This window comes from Triplophysa dalaica, chromosome 7, assembly GCF_015846415.1.
Source record: "Triplophysa dalaica isolate WHDGS20190420 chromosome 7, ASM1584641v1, whole genome shotgun sequence".
NCBI classification, from domain to species: Eukaryota; Metazoa; Chordata; class Actinopteri; order Cypriniformes; family Nemacheilidae; genus Triplophysa; species Triplophysa dalaica.
Genome location: NC_079548.1, coordinates 12,822,478 through 12,837,824, shown reverse-complemented (window position 1 = coordinate 12,837,824; position 15,347 = coordinate 12,822,478). Strand labels below are relative to the sequence as shown.

At 37.3% G+C, this 15,347-nt stretch overlaps 1 protein-coding gene across 2 annotated transcripts; it reads right to left on the bottom strand.

Annotated features, from left to right (window-relative positions):
* Positions 1–1,524: 1,524 nt before the first annotated feature.
* trpm4a (transient receptor potential cation channel, subfamily M, member 4a) lies at positions 1,525–15,032 on the bottom strand. 2 transcript variants are annotated; one of them, XM_056752671.1, is made up of 28 exons: positions 14,815–15,032; positions 13,849–13,907; positions 13,135–13,300; positions 12,413–12,593; positions 11,423–11,592; positions 11,012–11,189; positions 9,696–9,760; positions 9,293–9,541; positions 9,076–9,178; positions 8,873–8,991; positions 7,846–8,151; positions 7,654–7,755; positions 7,433–7,561; positions 7,186–7,315; positions 6,944–7,089; positions 6,743–6,855; positions 6,569–6,664; positions 6,433–6,479; positions 6,119–6,354; positions 5,925–6,040; positions 5,710–5,842; positions 5,335–5,509; positions 4,572–4,737; positions 4,312–4,493; positions 3,370–3,502; positions 3,014–3,086; positions 2,522–2,612; positions 1,525–2,302 (listed from the first exon to the last, which is right to left on the bottom strand). In XM_056752671.1, exons 1-28 carry the CDS (start codon positions 14,878–14,880, stop codon positions 2,268–2,270), a joined length of 3,765 nt encoding a protein of 1,254 aa, XP_056608649.1. In that variant the 5' UTR covers positions 14,881–15,032; the 3' UTR covers positions 1,525–2,267. The 2 variants fall into 2 exon arrangements, with proteins under 2 accessions (XP_056608649.1, XP_056608650.1); XM_056752672.1 differs by having other exon boundaries at positions 6,119–6,351.
* Between the last annotated feature and the right edge of the window lie 315 nt (positions 15,033–15,347).

Below are 15,347 nucleotides of genomic sequence, written 5' to 3'. Positions count from 1 at the left end.
AAGATTATTTCATCACTTACTCACCCTAATGCCATAGCAAAGACATTTGACCTTTCCTCTTCTGCAGATCACAAAAGATTATACTTTGATGAATGTTGGTAACCAAACAACACCGGCCCACATTGACTTCCATTGTATGGACACAAAACCACTCAGACATTTTTCAAAATAGCTTCTTTTGTGTTCCACAGGGTAAAGGGTAATGTACATGTTTTGAACAACATGAGGGTGAATAAGTTAGGGCAGAATTTTTTTTTGCGAGAAATTCAAATCCACTAAAAATAATAACATAAATGATGGAAAAATAATAAATGCGACTCGAGGAATCCAACCTTGTAACATTTAAGTATACACTACTAACTAAATAATGAACAGTAGGGAGGTGCACTGGTGTAGCAAGCAGTTAAACTGCAGTGTGGTTGAAAGTGGATATGTATGCTGACATGCCTGTGAGATATATGTGCCCAGATCATCTTCTCTCCTTTTATCCTTGTCTTTCTACTTTAAAGAGAACAGCTGAGCTTACGTTGCCATGCATCTGTATTTGACCCACTTTTTTCATGATGCAGCATTTAAACAAGAAGTTGGTAAAACGATGCTTGAGAAGGATCATTTCTCTTTACAGCCAACATAGCTTAAATAACTTTAAGTATATCCTGCAGCATGTCTTACACAGATTATTATTGTTATCTTTTTTAAACCATTCAGTTTAATAATTTTGATAAGTCAGATGTATGTTTTGCCTTGTCATAAGGAGGCAATGGAAATGTATACATTGTATTTCCCATTATTTTAAACCAGTACAGCAAAAGACTCCCTCCATGTACAAGCTGACATTTAACCTTTTAAGACATTCAGGCCCGGTTTCACAGACACTGCTTATCTTAAACCAGGACTCTGCATTATTATAATTAAGATATTTATGTCGCCATTATAAAAATGCCTAAATTACTGGTGTGCATCTTGAGACGAACAATGGCACTGATATATTTAAAGATATTTCTGGGCAAATATTCAGTTAATACAGGTCAAACGTTAATTTTAGGCTGGGACTAGCCTTAAGCCGTGTCTGTGAAACCGGGCCTATGGGTTAATTCTGAGTAAACATTCTTAGTAAGTGTTGTAAGTAAACATTCGCTGTCAATGTGGTCTCACGCAATTTACCCAATTCAACTAGCAGATTTTCTAGGTATGAAACTACCTGCACATCTATTCTGTTCTGAACACAACAGCTCATCCACGTTCATAGCGAGCGAACAGCTAAACCTGGGAAGAAATGATGTGCTGATTTAGAGTCCGTCAGAATTAAGCAGAGATACTTAGATGAGTTGAGCCTCCTGCCATTCCTCCCACCACAGTTACAGAAGATGACAACCTGATCCTCATCTGGCCTATGCTCTTGCCATGTAAGGCTTGTAGGAAACTAAGTCCGTGCCAACCTAGGAGTTAAATGCTTCTCAAAAGGGGAAAGGTCATTGCAATTGGGCAATAGTAAAGATTAAGAATACAAATCAAAGAGGGAAATACAAAGACAAATTTAGGTTTAATTGGTAAATAGGTAATTTTACAGCCACTTTTGAACAACTTTACAAATATCTTGATTTCCAAGATGCAAAGAACATATGCACACAAAATTCATAATGGACTTTACAAAAGAGTAACAAAGAGGACAAATTGGTATGCATAGGAAACATATGATCAATTACCAAATGAGGCTTTGTTCAAAGAGGGCGAATGGCGAATCTGTGCCTTTTCTGTACCTGAGAATTTTTTTATTTAAAAGATTCCTTGTAGATCATATTTAAAGTTCAGATATTTACACAAAATAACACATGTATTATAATATTATAAATATGTGCTTCCGTTTCTACCATCAAACCCTGTTCACATCAGTTGTTTATTTGCAAGCAGAGAATAAAAAGTAAAAACGTAAATATAATGTAATGCAAAATGTATTTATAAAAGAATACATTTTCATTCATTTTACAGTCATATGAGACATCCGAGTCTCTTTTGTTTCAAACATATGGTAAAATTTCTATTACAAGGATCAAAATAGAAATGCTCAACCAGTGTTGTTTTCATAACAATAAATATACCGTCCAACGATGAAACATTTAAACAACTTTTGTTAACATAAGACCAAAAATACACTGCTTAAAATAATGACTCAATAGCAACTGAAATGATAAAGAATATAAAGTAATTCTATCCATGCCCAGAATTTCTGAATAAGTGAGGGAACACGTTTGTATTTGTGTGACTATTCAGGTGGGAGAAGAAGGACTTTTAGATGATACACCTAAAACACAGAAAAGATCATGTTAAAACCAAAACTTCATTTAAGTTAATTTAATACATGTGGTGATAAGAGAATGTTGGTTCTATCTTATTTGATAACAAAACGCTATTAAATTGACACAAAAAATAACTGTATGCTTATGCAATATTACATCTTACAACCAAACTAATTCCTTAAATAATGTAACACAAAACAACAACATCTTTATTGAGAACACACCTTTGAAAGGAGGTGGAGATGTGTGTTTTGCCAGATCACTTTGAGACAGTGCCTCCACTAACCAGGAGAGGGCAGTAGCGCAATACTCCACCTGAATAACAAGAAATGATCAAGAACACACAATGGATCAGTCGAAAACCTGAACTGTTCTTTAGAGCGCAAGTTCATTAATAACAGTGCTTGCCTGACATCTTGGCAGATTTTCAAAGCAGATCTGCCTTCTACAGAAGGGTTTGGATGAGGGGGCAGTACAGTGACAGAGAATGACAAATGGCTCTTGGTCTGTGCTGAGCAAGCAAATACGACAGCTGCAGCTCAAATTAGGCAAGACTCACACTCTTACACCATGGTCAGAAATGAACCAGGGCTTGGGACAAAAACGCCACTGCAAGTAACCAACAGGGCCCAAAACAGGTTGACGTCTGACACTGGTGCACCGCACCCCCTGAGTTCAATAGCCCAGGTAGACAGACGCATACAGCCTCCACTAACCTCCGTCTCCAGCTTTCTCAACCTGCGATCCTGATCGCGTATCTCCACCATCTGCTTCAGTACGCTGTCCACCCTACGAACACATATAGACAGGGACAACACACACGTTGTCAATCAACACGCCAGTGCCCGATTCAGCAGGAGTTGACAGTATCCATGTCTCCCCCTTCGTATGCACAGAAACATGTAATAGGAGCTTCCACTGTAAGGTTACTAAATGCCCCCGGGTGTGCATTACAAACAAATCTGCATTCATGTTCTCTAATAGGTATATAGAAAACATGTTGGAAGTAGACGGCTTTAAATAAAGTTGGTAACTGCTTAGAGTAGGAAAGTAAAGTTAGAGAGTGACTGACTTTGTGGAGGTACGTTTGAGTCGCTCAGTGTCACTCTCTCTTTGCTTCTTGCCCTCCGTGGAAAGCAGGTTCTCTTTCAGCATGGATTCCCATTTATTCAGCCAACTGGCCTCTTTGCCGATTACATTTAACACTGTGTATAAAGATACATGCTAGGTTAAATAACAAATCAAACAGATGCAGAATATAAAAACAGAATGTGATGCAATACAGTCAAGTCCAGTTTTAGGATTTCTGGAGTAAAAAAGGAAAACAAAGAAACTTTGGGACATAACATGAATATATCACTTTAATGTTGATGTTTTCTAGGCCACAAATGAAATGTAAGCAAATGTGTCACCTTGTTAATATGCAAAGGTCAGATTATCATAGTTTCCTATGAAAGCACACAAGACGCTCTTTGTAAATTCCAGATATTAAAGGGATAAAGGGATCAATTCTGTCATCAATTACTCACCCTATTATTTCAAACCTGTATGACTTTCTTTCTTATGCAGAACACAAAAGATATTTTGAAGAATGTTGATAACCGAACAACGGCAGAACCCTTTCAATTCTTTTGTTTGGACACAAAACCAATGCAACCGCTGTTGTTCGGTTACCAATGTTCTCATAAACATCATATTTTGTGTTCTGCAGAAGAAGAAAGTTTTACAGAACATACGCTCTCAAAAAATGTGCTTCAAAAGGTTATTCGATTTCATAGAAGTACCTTTGGTTCCATAAAGAACCTTTAACATCTGAATATAAAAAAGTATGAAAGAGGGGCTTCTTTAAAGAACCTTTGACTGAATGGTTCTTTGTGAAACCGATCAGGGTTGCTGTACAGAACCTTTTAAGCACCTTTATTTTAAAGAGTGTATCCAATGTATGATGGTGCAAGAAGGCTAAATCATGGCTGCCCATTTCTTAAAGAAGGAAACACATAAAGAAATAACATACCGAAGTGTTGCATCTTTGAAGAAGGAATTTTTTGGATGACCCTTTTGATGAAGATATGCAGGTGAGAGATGATGATGAAGGGCGGGGGGAGGCAGGGCCGCGAGTGATATTCCACGATCAGGTTATAGCGCTGAAACTTCCAGTACACATCACTGTGCTCTTGAACCTTGTTGAATGTGTAACTGTAGACACATCACAAAACCAGGCTATAATAAAACCTCATTCACCATACAGCATTTTACTCAAGAAATATGTTTTACCTGAACATTGCAATGAGCAGATTCACCAGTAGAATATTGGTGACCAGCAAATAGACTGACAGCAGAATAAGGACCAGCCAGTTAGCATCAGATTGCGGGCAAGGCTCAGACCCCTCATGAATGAGAGTCACGTTTTTAGTGCATTGTTTCTGGGCACGCTTGTCAGCTAGAGTCAAAGACATATTTTTCGTAACTATGTTATCAATAAAACAACATAGTATAAGAGATGCATACCGTCCTGGAAAAAATTAAGAGACCAGACCAAATGTTCATTCAAAAAGTATTTCTAAGATCATTCCAGTCTAGTGTCTGTTAAATTTCAACGTGACGTAAAGTCATCCAACAGCAATGTGAAAGACTGACAGCATGACAAGACACATGAAAACTGTTATTTAAAGTTATCACATACATTTTTTTAAACGTTTCCTGAATACTTGTATACACGTTAATATTATTGTTGTATTGCTTAATAGTTAATATTAATATTGTTTTCTTTGCTGTATTTGAGGTCTGGAAAAATACAGAGAATCTTTGCTGTTTTGGGGACCTGTCTCTCCAGATTCATTTTCTGCATATTAATGCAAATAGAAACAATAATTTATTTGAAATCGCGGATAAATATGGTTTGTAGTTCACAGAACGAAAAAAAATCATCTTACCCAAACACATACCTAAAAAGTTCAGAAAAACTAAAAATAATTTTGAAATGATCTCTTAATTTTTTCCATGGCTGTATATACTGTATATTGTCTGACACACACACCATCTATTTCATCCAGTGGTATCTGGCCATATATGTGCATGTATGGCCTGTAGAACACTCGGCGGAATATCCAATTAGGACGGGAATCATAGGAGTATAACAACGCTTGATTGGCTACTCCGTATGCCATAAGCCACACCCCCAGGAAGAACAGGAAGAAGAACACATCTTTCACCTACAAAGAAAACAAGAACTGTAATTTTTAACCAAGTTCTGAATACAGTGGCAAGAAAAGTATGTGAACCTTTTTGGAATTTCATGGTTTTCTGAATAAATCTGTCATAAAATGTGATCTGATCTTCATCTAAGTCAAATTAATTCAGAAAACCAGGAAATCGGAAAGGTTCTTGCCACGGTATCGTGTCACTTTCTTACCATTTTGCCAACAATGATGATTTTGGGACCAAGCTGTTTGTGGACGGCAAATATGTGAATGAGTCTGAGTGTGAACACTGTATAGTCAAGACACAGTATCGAACGACCGAAATCATATGACCACGGAAACATCCTGTAAAAAAAACTCACATGTATTAACCAACACAGTCACTCATGTTCATAATCATTTTGAGGGCGGATTTCACTAAACGCACCTGCAGAGAACCCCCAGAATGAAGAGCAAGATGGCTGTGAGGTCACACTTGTTCCAGATGTCCTGGATGTAGAGCCTCATCCTTTGAACTACAGTGGTGGACCCTATAAAGAAAGTCTAAGAGGACGACCAGTTTTCAGCGACTGAATGATAAGGTCAGAATGCGTTTAGGCGTCAAATGGAAAATTTTCTTACCTGTCGAATTTCCTCACAAACCAGCGTAAAGACCCAGAAATACAATACTATCTCCATAGGGGCGGGTCCTTTAGGAGGTGGAGGCTTGAAGTCAACCAAAAGGACGTAAGCAAACAGAAACAAAAAGAGGAAGTATGTGAACACGTTGCCTAGAAACGAAGTCACCGGTGCAAACCAGAACTGCCTCCATCGGTGAACTATAAAAGGTCGTTTCTTGGGCACAACGCTTGGTACTGCTATATAAAAAAAGGATGTAAGATACCACATGCAAATTTGAACAGTCAAGATGCATTAAACTTGTCTTTTAGACGCACCTTCTTGGATTACTCTCAGAGAGGTACATTCCTCCACATCTTCATCCCTTTGAAGCACATGTGTGAGACATTTAAGTTATGCATAAAATCTCATAGAAAGCAAAAAAATGTATAGTGTTGAGAATCCATGAATTACGTGTTCCGGAATTCTGCCATTGACTCCGCTCCCTCCACGCTGTCGAATTCTTTACCCTGAGGATAATCCTCGGGCTTCTCCTCATTTTCTGGCTCTCTGTCAGATAAAGACCAATGATATCCATTCATACTTGCACCACAACAAAAAATCGGGCCAAAAATATTTCATACCGACCTGAAAACAATGAGCTCGGTAAAGATGAAGGGAGTCAGGAAAAACGAGAGAACCAGTTTCCACACCTCTGTATTGAAATCCATGTCCCCCCACCAAATTTGGGACAGTAAGGTCTAGCCATGAAGACATACAAAATAACATCAGCATAACTAAACAATATTCATGCACCAACGTGTGCAAAAGGACATAAGCATCTCAAACCTGCACTCCGTCATGACTGAAGAAGAGGCGAGCATCACCTTTTGTGGCCATCTGCAGACAGGTAGCCTCGCCCCATAGATGTGATTGTCTGATAAGAAGCTTATAAGAACGGCTTTCGTCGCTCTGGTAACATTCACTGAACACATCTAGAATGAAAGTGATGAGAGAAATCTGTGGCAAAACATTCAAACATGGACAGTATACCAGAAACTAAAAATAAATAAATTTGACTTCACACTCACCATGTGCCAGATTCTCAAAGGTTTGAGCCAGTTGTTTCATGGAAAGTTTGGTATCGGTGTCCATCTCCAGTTTAGAGAGTTCTCTTAATATCTTACATCCGGCAAGAGCACTTAGCACTGACTCCCCCGCCTCATATTAAAAGAGAGTACAAGATAGACATATAAACAAATCGACCAAAATATAATACAAAACCCATGCTTAAATGCTTAAATGATAACATGATTAAAAACATAAAGACAGTTTTACCATTTCCCAGAAGTATATGGACATTTCTCGTCGATTCTGCACAACAGCCCATATGAATAGAGCGACCCAGGGATTCTTACAGGATTTATTTCGGTACGGACTCTCCCCTAGCAACAATTTATTCACAAGCTGAAAGACAGAGACACAAACGTCTGCATATGCGTATGTAGTTTATTAACAATAGTATTTATTGATAAACATCGTTGACTAGTAAAACTGACCTTCATTGCTTTTCTGGAGGTCACTCCCTTGTTTAGACCCAGAGGGTCATAGTAAAACGGCTGACACACGTCCTCCATGATTTCAGATAACACAATTGAGACCTGTAAGATAAAGAAATCTTAATCCATTTGTTCTGTCTGTTGTGTCTAGAATATATATAACACGTCCTCTTTCATGGTAACCTCTTTTACCTCATATAGGGTGAGTTCTTGTACAGCAGCAGGGATTGGGCCGTTTGTGGAATGCTTGAAAGATGAAGTCTCATCAGGTGAGGACGATAATCTGTTTTGTGAGGCCGCTACGTCCATTCGCTCCTGCAGTCTTTTCTGGAGGAACGAGTAGACCGGAGTGCAGTCAGACAGCGAGCTGTACAGTTTCTCTAAACGATGGAACGTCAGGTATTCTAGAATGTTCAGACCGCTTTCCACGAACAGACGAACAAAGTGAGGCTTGTCGTTCACCAGCGCATCTGTCATTGATTCCTCCAGGTCATCATACTGACAAACAAAAGAGTATCTGATGTGTTAAAACAACACAGATACTTTGGATTCACATAGAAACAACATTCAATAATTGGATATATCCCACATTTCACTGGCATTACAAATGCATTTTGCTTGTTGTGATCAGTTATTTAAACCAAATGTTTTACATATTTTATGTTTCAAACTTATTTCACTTTAATATAATGGTATAAAACTTAGGGGCTTTTGTCGCACTGTGAACACAAAAATTAATGGAAATGGTTAAACGATCCTAAAAAGAATCAAACTTGTGACTCCGGTCAAAAATAAATCCATGTATGTGTAAAAAATATGAATGATTTTTTTTTATCTGAATGATACAAAACTTGTTGACTTTGAAAAGGCACATGAAATTATTAGAAATAATATTTATAAACATATATCATGGAATTGAAAAATAATTTAATGCATGAATATTAAATAAAGCCACTAAAATCCCACAAAATCTGAAATATTACGGTAAATATATTATTTAACTTATTAAATTCCTTTCACTTTAAAGGGTAAAAGTTATATTTAAGGTGTTCCGTCACTTTTGACCATGAATATAAATCCCCAAAGGAGCAGGCGAGGGTTAAGCATGCAAATAAATATTGGATATAAATTAATTTAAAAGCAAACTGTGATAATAAACATTGTACACAAAACACATAAATGCTCCATGTTACTATTAGGGCACTGCTATTAGACCCACCCTCCACTGGATGTCGGTGTTGAACAGTTCGCTCTTAGCAATGTCCACTCTATTCCAGGCCACGGCCAGCTTCAGTTCCTCCGTGTACTCACTAGCATTATTAGAGTTTCTTTTAGCAGCTAAACACAAAACACACACAAACAATGAAATAACATCTACACTGTAAACATGTTGAGCTGTCGCTGTTGAGCTCTGCAGCTCACCTCTTACAAGAGCTTTCAGAATGATGGTATCAAAGTCCTCTTTGCCCTCCTGGTCTCCACGAAACACAGTGATCAGATCTTTATTTTGACATATACTGAGGGCCTGGAGAAGAAAGTCATCAAAACCACAAGGGTAAGAATATTTCTCTTCTTCAGTGTTCTGAATTTAAACTAAAGCTTTTATTTTTAATCTTTTAGTCTTGATTCAATTATTCACCTGATCCGCAAGTTTATCTATTTCAGTCTCAAATGGGAACTGTTTCTTGATTCTCTCCCTCACTCGTTCCATGAGCTCAGTGCTGTTGCTTATGCTTGCTTCTTTGTTGGCAGGCGGCAAAGTGGGACTCACGGGTGGAGTCATGGGTGCATTGACATCCCGCAGTATTCCTGCTATCAGGTCTGCTGCTGGGCCTGAACCTGCCAGCACCAACCACGGAGTGGCGTTTTTCAGAGATAAATCAACTCTCTGGAGTGAAATAAAAAAAGAGAGATATATTCCAAAATCTTCATTAATTAATCATATTCAATGCTTAAAAGAGACTGAATATACTAGATTTAAATCTGTAACATATTTAATAGATACTGTAAGTTTAGCAAAAATGACAGTTTTTATTTGTGACCTCTAGCATTGAAGCATCTCCTGCGATTAGAACACACAAAACAGGAATCTCGATGCTTCCACTTCCTGTTGAAAATATGAGAACAAGGGTTTATGAATACAATTGGTCATAAGCTGGTTTTTCCTTTTGTCTTAAGTTTCCATTTTGTTTTAGGACGACATTCTCTGCCTTCTCCACTAGAGAGAAGTAGAACCCACTAATGATTCCTGAGCCATATAACTTTCAGGATTTTAAATGATGAAAAGTATTTGTTTATTGTTTCACTATATTTATACTTCACTTTAGTTAAGTAATCAATAGGGCTTTTCATGCAAAGTTTTTACTCAATGTTTTCTCTATTCTGATAGCTCAGATGTCAATATTTGGTTGGATATGTATGAGATCTTTTTTAAAGGTCTTTATAAGTTCTTGCTAAGAAGTTGACTAAAATATAATAAATATGTGATGTTCTATAAGGAGCCATCCATTCTACATTTGTTGGGTATAATTGCTACTGGTTTCTCAATTTGAATTCAAATAAATGTCACAAAGTATGTTGTCTCTCAAACAAAAGTTTCCTTTTTTGTCCCCCCTCGTAACGCATCTTTATTTCCCTCATCTTAAATTGAAAAAGTATGTAGAGCAGATTGATATTTTTCTGATGTCTGGACCCCACAGGGTTTACGTAATATAAGTGTAGTTGATCATTACATTGTACATGTGTTCTGTAGTGTGGAATAGCACATTTAGAAAACAAACTGTTAATATTTCATTGTTTGGTATTTTTTTCTATTTATCATATAAAAAGCATAAGAGAAACGTATCTTCATTGTTTGTTTGTACCTTATAAATTTGTCTGTCAACTGCCCATAAACAAATAATTTACTATATTGGTAATAAATACATTCTCTGAGTGTTTTGACTGGGAATGTGAAATTCATAATGTTGGAATTGGCCGTGACCAATACTGGGTATTGAGGTTTTACCATTTCACATGACACATTTCTAAAATATTTGCATTTAAAATATTAGTACAAACACAGTTGCAAAGTTTAGCTGCTACCCAAAAAAACAAAAAAAAAACAAATAACTAATTCAATATTGAGTGAAAAAATACTACTATTGTTTATTATTTAATGGTACACTGCGGATCTTTTTCTCTCGCTCTGTTATTTAAAAGTATAAATAAAAGGAAGCACGTAGTTCCAGGAATGTGTCAGTTGTCAGTTAATATGTGCTTCCTGTCTCTAATGAAAGGGCTTAATTTGGCTGTTGTTCTCTTTTTGTATGTGACATTATAATATTGTTTCACAGTTAAATGTCTCTCTCTCTCTCACCCCAGATGCCAGTGCGCTGATGAGAAATGAAATCCTCGAGGTTGGCTCTGAACAGTGTTTCACACCCTCTTTGACCAACACTTCCATCGTCCACTAAGAGGAAGGCCTCGTGGCTACTATCCAGGCAGCTGGATGTAGGGGGCATATTTTGTGCATAGTACCGAGCTGGAAAACTGCCCTTGTGAAGAGAAGACAAAAGTGATGTTTTATAAAGGGAGCTGCACAAAGTTCCACAGCAGTCAAAAACTTTGTTCAGTGATATGCTGTGACTCATGACTCCAAGAGTGCTATGGCATTCATAAATCTTTAGGTGTGGATAATAGTATATTGTAGAGAGAGCCCTGCCTACCAGTCCCCCGCGACCCTCCCCTTAACAGTACAAACTTTTAACCCACAATTGACTCATAGTACCTTTGGATTCACAAGCTGTTGACGTTGGTAAATCAAGCCCCAGGGCGCGACACCCACAGCTATAACTTTGGCCTGGGAAAGAGGTGAAGCTGTTGCACAATGATCCCGTACTGCCTCGCCTACACAGCGACTGATTCCCTCCTTCAGACCCGCCGTCAAGATCCAAGCCCCTGAATTATTTTAACACACAAACACAATTAGTGTCACAAACATCAACAATGATGTTGAAACTAAGGAAACTAATTTTGTAACATTACCCACAACACAACACTTATGCGTTTAAGCCTTATTTCAATATAAGGAAACACAGCTCCTGAGTAAGACTAGTTGTTCCTGTTTAACACTAAACCTTAAGCCTTTAGATAATATCCGTCTAGTCATTAATTACTCGGGACATGAAAACAGTTATTAACAGTTATTTCTGAAAGGCTAAGGTATCTCCTATCTGTCATATACTTGGACAATTATGAGCTTCAGCATTCTGAGAGCAAATATATTGAATTGCTTTGATGTTTCTGCAGAAGTCCTAAAAATGCAAAATTGTACTGAAAGTTTTCTTATCTTAAGTTCATCTGCTTTGATATGTATACTTTGGAGATATAAAGACGCAATAATTAAATGTTTTTTTTTTTTTATTATCCTAAAACGATTGTCATTATTTAACATTTGTGTTTCATTAGTTATTTCAAAAATGATTTCACATTTTCTAAGTTTCCACTTTATTTCTTTATAAAAGATTATAGTCAAACATATTTATAGTTAAATCAACAAAGATTGCAAGGGTTGGATCTAAGAATCCTTTTGTTTTATGTTTATTATTTTTAACCGCTGTTTTAATTTTCTTTTCTTTTGATTAATTGTGTTTCATTATTTTCTTTCAGTCTAAAAAATGTTATACATTACATTTTTGTTTTTAGGAGTGGGCAGAGGGTTCACAATACACTTGACTTTAGTTCTTGACAAATAAAAAAGCAAGATGTCCGGGATTACCTGTGCTCTGTGCAGCCCGGACAATGCCCTGTCTGATCACCTCTCGTACCCAGGGCTTCACCTTCACCTTTCCCTCTCCCCCCACCACTGTCAGTACCAGATTGGGCACTGGAAGACCCCACTGAGTGGTCATCAGCGCGTACACATAGTCAGGAGGTGTGTCATATGACAGACGCAGAAACTTAAAGAGACGACAATTAGAGTGACATTCAGTAAGTGCACAAACCTGAATTAAGTGAGTGACACAACAGAAACACTTTTTTTGATATGAGAGTGATATTATTTATCCTAAACTGAGCAACAAAGGCTGCTGACAGACACATTTCAAACATGTAGAAACATGCATGAGGTGAATCTCGTAGTTCATATGTGGAACAGGATTTTGTGCCCAAAACCAGAGATAGATGTAAGTCCTGTCGCGGTAATATCCATGGAATTGTCAGGAATCCCAGGAAAACATATAATGTGTTGAGTTGATTTAGATAAACTTTTTACGCTTAAACTTCATACAAAAATTTTACATTACATTTTGGGAAAATTATGGGAACTGAGTGAATGGAAATAACTAAGAACGGGGAAAATTAATGCATTTAATTGATAGTGTCAAAGAGTAGGTATTATAAAATGAATAGTATACAATAATCAACTTTGCATTCTCAAAACTATATTTTCTGGGTAAAAGTTACTATAATTTTGTGCAGTTTTGTGGGTTAGATACCCACTGGTTTGTGTCGACGTCCAGTTCCAGCAAACTCCAGATCGCCAAAGGCATCAGTGGAGTATTCGCAAGTGTGTTGCAAACTTTCCCACTTGTCGTCCGTACAATCATCAGTTGTTACACTGGTATGATCTTTTAGTGCTCCACCACACTGACACAAACCACTTTTTCTAGTCCAGTAAGAAAAAAACAAAATTCATTAGAATCAAAACAGGTTTTGGTTGATTCTAAATTCTAATGCAGGGTATGAATGTAGATACTGATGTTAGAATTATATGCTTCATTTCTTTACGCACATCAGAACTGTGGTTAAAGTAACAATGAATGCACAACAAAGTTTTAGTGTGTCAGGTTTAATTCAGTCAATGAGGAAGTTAAAAGTATAGCTGAAATTCAAATCCTACAGGTCACACATATTGTAGACAGCAGGTTTACTTGAATGAATAAATTAACTGTACCACTACCACCCAGCTGTGAACCACACCTATTACATTACACACACAACACCCAAAATGTGAAACGGACGAGGAAACAATGCTGCATTCACAAATGAGAAGCTGTTAACCCTTATTCCAGAAAAGTGGCATGTTTGCTGACCCACCCTCCATAAGCAAATCAAAGGCCAAAACCTAATCATATAACAAGCGTTTTTGAAGGCGTGAATAGATTGCAGAATAGTGAACATGGGAATTAGTATATGGGAAAGAGACTGTTGTACCTAGAGTCCTTCACAAAGGTGGTGCACGTTCTCTTTTTGAACATCTTTGGGATCCAACTCTGCAAAAACAAGAGTTACACAGCAATGAGTGAGTCAGAGCTTTCACATCCAGGTCCGGTTTCTTTTCGTTCGCAGTCAGTGACCGACACAAACCTTTATATACTGTACACTACTGTACATGAATACGCAATACCAGTGAAATGTGTTGATATGCAACCAGGAAATGAATGAATGACAACAACATCTATCACAGAATGTAACAGTGTGAATGAACACACAATATATATCATAATGTGCTTGCTTTGAAAGCTGTAAAAATGTATAACATGCTCTCTATTGTAGTAGAATAATAACTAATGTGAGGCTATAAATTGTGAAAGAGCTGGTTGATCTTTAAGACAATTCAAACCCTTCACAAGGTCATGACACTTACATATGCTGTAATATTTAGTATTATTATTGTGTCACATGGAAACATTGAACATAAGCTTTGTCCTTCAATCCCTATACGTGGCATCACCTCCCAAATCCCCAAAGAATTGTGGTATAAAAAGACCACAAAAATGAATGTTCTTGGAGTTGAAAGATGAACATTTTCTTCCAAAATCACTTCTTGTCCAATAAAGTCATATCCCTCCAAAATATAGGCACACATACATTTAGATATAAAAAGGACACATATTTTCAAGTAAATAAATTGTATATGTTATGAACTTATACTGTGCATTAGCCTGTTTTGTATGTCTGGGTTTTTAATGACGTTTTAAGAGTTGCCAGCCACCAACTATTCACGAAAAGCTTACTGTCACCCGTCTCCGCATGCTTTCCTGCATTCAAACAGTAACAGGTTTCTACATCTTGACAAAGCATGAAAAATAAACTGTAGCCATCCTGCTTCATCACACAAAAAACTAAAGTTTAGACTTTGATTTACCCGCAATAATAATGGTAATGTTTTAAGCAAACCTGATCTTTTCCGGATTTTCTCTCTCCTCCACCACCACCATCCTTCTCTTTCTCGATTTTCGTCATTTCGAACTCCTGCGCGTTTTGCAATTCTGCGTCCTTGAGGTTGAATTAAACTGAGAGTCTTGTTTTAATGTTTAAATTTGCCATAACCGGATTACGGGATGTTTAATACAACTTTCATGAGCGGAGCAGTATTTTTATAACTACGCCCTCACGCATACGTCATACGCGCGCTCCCCAGGATGCATTCCAGCACGAGATAACGATGGCCTTTCATGATAACAGGACAGGTAGAGTTGTAACACGGCCAAACACGTGTGGAAAAACAATTACCCGTGCACTGAAGATTAGATTAGTCTGTTTATAAACGACACAAGATCTAGCTGGTATTATCGGCGATTAAATATTGGTTCGACTGGCTAATTGATGTTGTTCACAGAAAGAAAACATCTCAATTTCGCAAACTACTCCGGCGATATTAATTATTTACAAAAACTGCTGAAAACAAACAGTACTATTTGTTTCCGGCT